Source organism: Drosophila nasuta, unplaced genomic scaffold (genome assembly GCF_023558535.2).
Source record: "Drosophila nasuta strain 15112-1781.00 unplaced genomic scaffold, ASM2355853v1 ctg19_pilon, whole genome shotgun sequence".
Taxonomy (NCBI): domain Eukaryota; kingdom Metazoa; phylum Arthropoda; class Insecta; order Diptera; family Drosophilidae; genus Drosophila; species Drosophila nasuta.
The window spans coordinates 263,017-267,287 of NW_026869420.1; the positions used below are offsets into that span (position 1 = coordinate 263,017).

General features: G+C 51.6%; 1 protein-coding gene across 1 annotated transcript; it reads right to left on the reverse strand.

Moving 5' to 3' along the window:
• Window positions 1-1,389: 1,389 nt before the first annotated feature.
• LOC132797770 (uncharacterized) lies at window positions 1,390-3,744 on the reverse strand. The gene is made up of 3 exons (XM_060809549.1): window positions 3,336-3,744; window positions 2,418-3,064; window positions 1,390-2,328 (listed from the first exon to the last, which is right to left on the reverse strand). Exons 1-3 carry the CDS (start codon window positions 3,742-3,744, stop codon window positions 1,390-1,392), a joined length of 1,995 nt encoding a protein of 664 aa, XP_060665532.1.
• Window positions 3,745-4,271: the final 527 nt, after the last annotated feature.

Below are 4,271 nucleotides of genomic sequence, written 5' to 3' on the forward strand. Positions count from 1 at the left end.
GTCAGCACCCGTCCTAGGCGCCACTCGTTCGAGGGAGGGTTGTCTTCTTTATGACGACCATGTCACCGATCCGAAGGTTCCGTGTAGGGGATTGCCATTTCGTCTGTTTGTGCAGCTCCTTCAGGTACTCATCTTTCCAACGGAAACAAAATTGTTGGTGAAAAGCCTTCAGTCGCTGCTACCGATTGAGGATGGAGGTGGCCGGTGGTTAGTGGTGGTTCCAACACCGAAATAAGTGGGCCACCTACAAGGGAAATGGCCAGGAGTGAGCGCTAGTAAGTCCGAAGGGTCCTCGGACATAGGAAATCGCCCTCGAATTCAGGCAGGCTTCGATCTTAGCGAGAAGAGTGGACAACTCTTCGAACGTATACTTCCCGGTGGAGGTCGCCTTGTAAAGAGTGCCTTAAAACTCTTTACGCCGGCTTCCCATAATCCACCCATATGCGGGCGCCCGGCGGGTTGAAGTGCCAGGATAGGCTCTTGTGGGCGTGTTGTGCGATGACGCACTCCCTCGTTGTTTTCAAGAAGTCGTTGGAGATCACCTTGTCAGCTCCAACGAAGGTTTTCCGTTGTCCGAGTACATCTGGTATGGACACCCGCGCCGAGCGATGAAACGGGAGAATGCGGCCAGGAATTTCTCCGTCGTGAGATCCGATGTTGCCTCCAAATTGGATCGCCTTCGTGCTGAAGCACGACGCCGACATACCCTTTGGTGATGAGGCAGACTCGGCCAGTGTAATTTTTATTTCGAATGGGCCGGCGAAGTCAACTCCAGTGTGCGTGAAAAGTCTCGAGTAGGACGCCCTTTCCTTGGGCAAGTCCCCATCATTTGGGTATGCAATCTCTTCTTGTAGATCACGCAAACCTTGCAACAGTTGATGGTGGATTTGACGAGGACCTTCAATTTTGGAATCCAGAATCTGGAACGGATCAGCCGCATGACGATTTGGTAACCCCATGTAAGGATATACGATGGGTGAAACGAACCAAGAGTCGTGCAAAGGACGAGGAATACAAGAGGATGATTGGATGACTCGGAGAACTTACTCAGGAAGTCAGGGTTAGGAGGTAACTTAGCGACGTTGCACTTAATCCGCTGCTCCAGCCGAGTCTCGGGAATGGGACTTGGAGATGTTGGCCATTGATCCGAATCAAGTCTTGTGGCAGATCTGCCGGATTGTGCTCGGATCGCACATGCGACCAGTTCTTGGCGCCGCTCCATACGCCCTTTCTGACGCATCACAGAATCCGTGGTACTGGAGCTTCACTCGTGTCTGGAATTGGACCCATCTTGGAATCGGATCCTTCCCAGAACAGGATAGCTCTGGAGGTACTCCTTCCATTGGAGTAAAAGATCCGTGGGTAAATGCTCTTGCCATTCGAGCGTTCTCAGCCAGATCTCCTGCATGAAGATCTTGGCTCGGATAACGAAAGGGCCAGCCATCCGGCTGGGTCGAAAAGCTTAGCGATTTGCGAAAGCACTTCCCTCTTCGTGTAGGAGTCCTGATGGGCAACTTCTGGTGGCATGAAGAAGAACTCGTCATCGTGAGCTTGCCACCTGATGCCCAGAGTTTTCGCCGTACTGGAGTCTTCGAGTTTGAGGAAATCTTCTCGAAGTAGATGGTCCTTTGGAATGTCCTTCAACACGCTCTTATGGTTCGACGTCCACTTCCTCAGCGGGAAGCCAGCGCTGTCCAGGGCTGCACACACTTCCGCAATGGTCCGGATGGCCTCTTCTTTCGTGTGTGTCCCCGCCAGGACGTCGTCCACGTACATGTTGTTGGAAATGACTCGACTTGCGAGAGGATACTCCAAGCGTATGTCTCGTATGACTCGTAGAGCCAGGAAAAGCGCACAGTTGACACCGAATGTCACTGTGTTCAACTCGAAGTCACGGATCTCACCGTCCGACGTACGGAACAGATTTTGTTGGAACGGTGTGTGCTTCGAGTCCATGAGGATTTGGCGATACATCTTCGTAATGTCCGCATTGAACACATATCGATAGTATCGCCATCTGAGAATCTGCAACGTGAGATCCGATTGGAGAATGGGCCCTGAATGAAGGATATCATTCAGACTATTGCCATTTGAGGATGGACAAGATGCGTTGAAAACGACCCGCACCTTCGTTGTGGTGCTATCTGGTTTGAACACGGCGTGGTGAGGCAGGTAGAAATTAGGAGTCGTCACAATCGCCTGAGGCGATATGGGTGTCATATGACCCAAGTCCACGTACTCCTGGAGAACGGCATTGTACTGTTCCTTTAGAGAATCGTTTCTTGACAAACGATTCTCGTTCTTGAGAATTGAGCCAGCGCTATAGATCTGGAATGACCCAGTTCAATGCCATCGGTCTTCCGGAATGGAAGAGTCACCCAATATCTGCCACATTTGCTACGAGAAGTAGTCTTAACGAACTTTTCTTCGCAAACGAAGTCTGACTCCTTTATCAGATTCGCTGGAATATCCTCCACCTCCCAAAATTTGGAAAGTAGGCTGTCGAGCTGTTCGTCTGCTTGGAGGGCGACTCTTGTCGAAAACGCAGAAACAGTTGTCGACACATTCTGGGAGACGGGGCCGGTAAGAATCCAGCCAAACACGGTTTCCTGCCCAAGAAGTGAGCCACAAATGTTTGACCGGGAGCCGCTCAAGATGACCGACGGAAGGATATCCGCGCCAATTAGAATATCAATCTGAGCGCTCTTGTAGAAGTGTGGATCTGCCAGTTCTATCGCTGGTAGATCCCTTAGGAAAGTTCGCGGCATATCGAAGGAGGGCAGTTTGCCTGCCAACTGTGGAATTACGAATGCCGAAGTCTCGATATGGAGCCTCGGCTTCGTCGGAGAGCCAATGCTGAAGTGACATAACTTCTGCGATTGGGCCGCAACTGCGTGATTTAGCCCGGATACCTGGGCTCGCAAGGACTGGAAAGGCAACTTAATGCGTTGGATCAGACGCTCAGAAATGAAGGTCGCTTCGGACCCGGAATCAATTAGCGCACGTGCGGTGTATTTAGTGCCCAAATGGCATACATTGATGGCCGCGTGCCGAGAAGGACATTCTGAGCATTATTGGCAAAGAAATTTTGCACATTGGTTGCCGTTGGATTCGGAGCGGACTGTATATTGTGCCCACCATTGTGTGCACTGTCGCCCCGATGAAGAAGAGTGTTGTGCCGACCTTTGCATGTAAAGCAATTGTGCGCACTCGTACACTCTCGGAGTTGGTGACCTCTTGCGAAACAGTTTAAACAGAGACTTTTCTGTTTGATGTAGGTCATTCTCTCATTGACCGACATTTGCAAAAACGCGGACACATCCGGACATTGTGACTCTCCTTTGAGCACAAGTCACACGATTTGCCTTTCGGAGTGACTCGGGCCTCAAAGGGAGTTGACCCCTTGGAATTCTGCGGACGGGATGGTCCTGCAGTCGCGTTCTGTGGGTTGGCAGTCTGTTTCACGTCCTCAATCGCTTCCAGCGTACGATAGCGCTCATTAAGGAACGTGCTCATATCCTGCCATGCGGGAATTTTCGCTTTGTCCAACAAAGATTGCTCCCACAACGAGACTGTAAGCTTGGGAGTTTGGACGAGCAGAGGAAAACGAGGATGCAATCTGCACCAGTCTGTCGGAGACAGACTGTCGAGACTATCAACCTGTCCACGGTTACCCAAGAGTCTGGAGCAGCTATCAAGGAGCTGCAGAGCACGATTCAGCGTTGCTTGACCGCTCTTGAGCATTCAGACATTTCCGTCTGTAGCCCGTTCACAGACGAAAATGTCTGAATGCTCAAGAGCGGTCAAGCAACGCTGAATCGTGCTCTGCAGCTCCTGATACATGTCGCTTCGGCTGCAGGCCCTCTGACCCGACTCTCAAAGTGCACCAGTCTGTCGGAGATACTGACGAAGTTGCTGAGGGCCCTCGCACGGGTTTCGCTAAGTTTAGCTTGGACGGAACGGGTAGTTGCCTGACTACGTGGAGCAGTCGAAGATCTACGCAACGGCGGAGTCTTTGCAGAAGCAGACGGCGACGGACGATCGACTTTTACTCGGGGTTGAGCGGCAGGGGTGGCGGATTTGGACCCCGAAGGAGCGGGCGAAGCGGACGACAGGCGACGAGCTGTGGTCGGAAGCTTTAACGAGTGTTTTGAGTCCTTTTCGCTCTTTTGGCTCTTGGACATACTATGCTTCGGCAGTCACTTTAGAGTCTTTTTCAACAAAGACTCACGGTAAAGCGGACAGCCGAAAACAAGCACAAAATGGAGAAG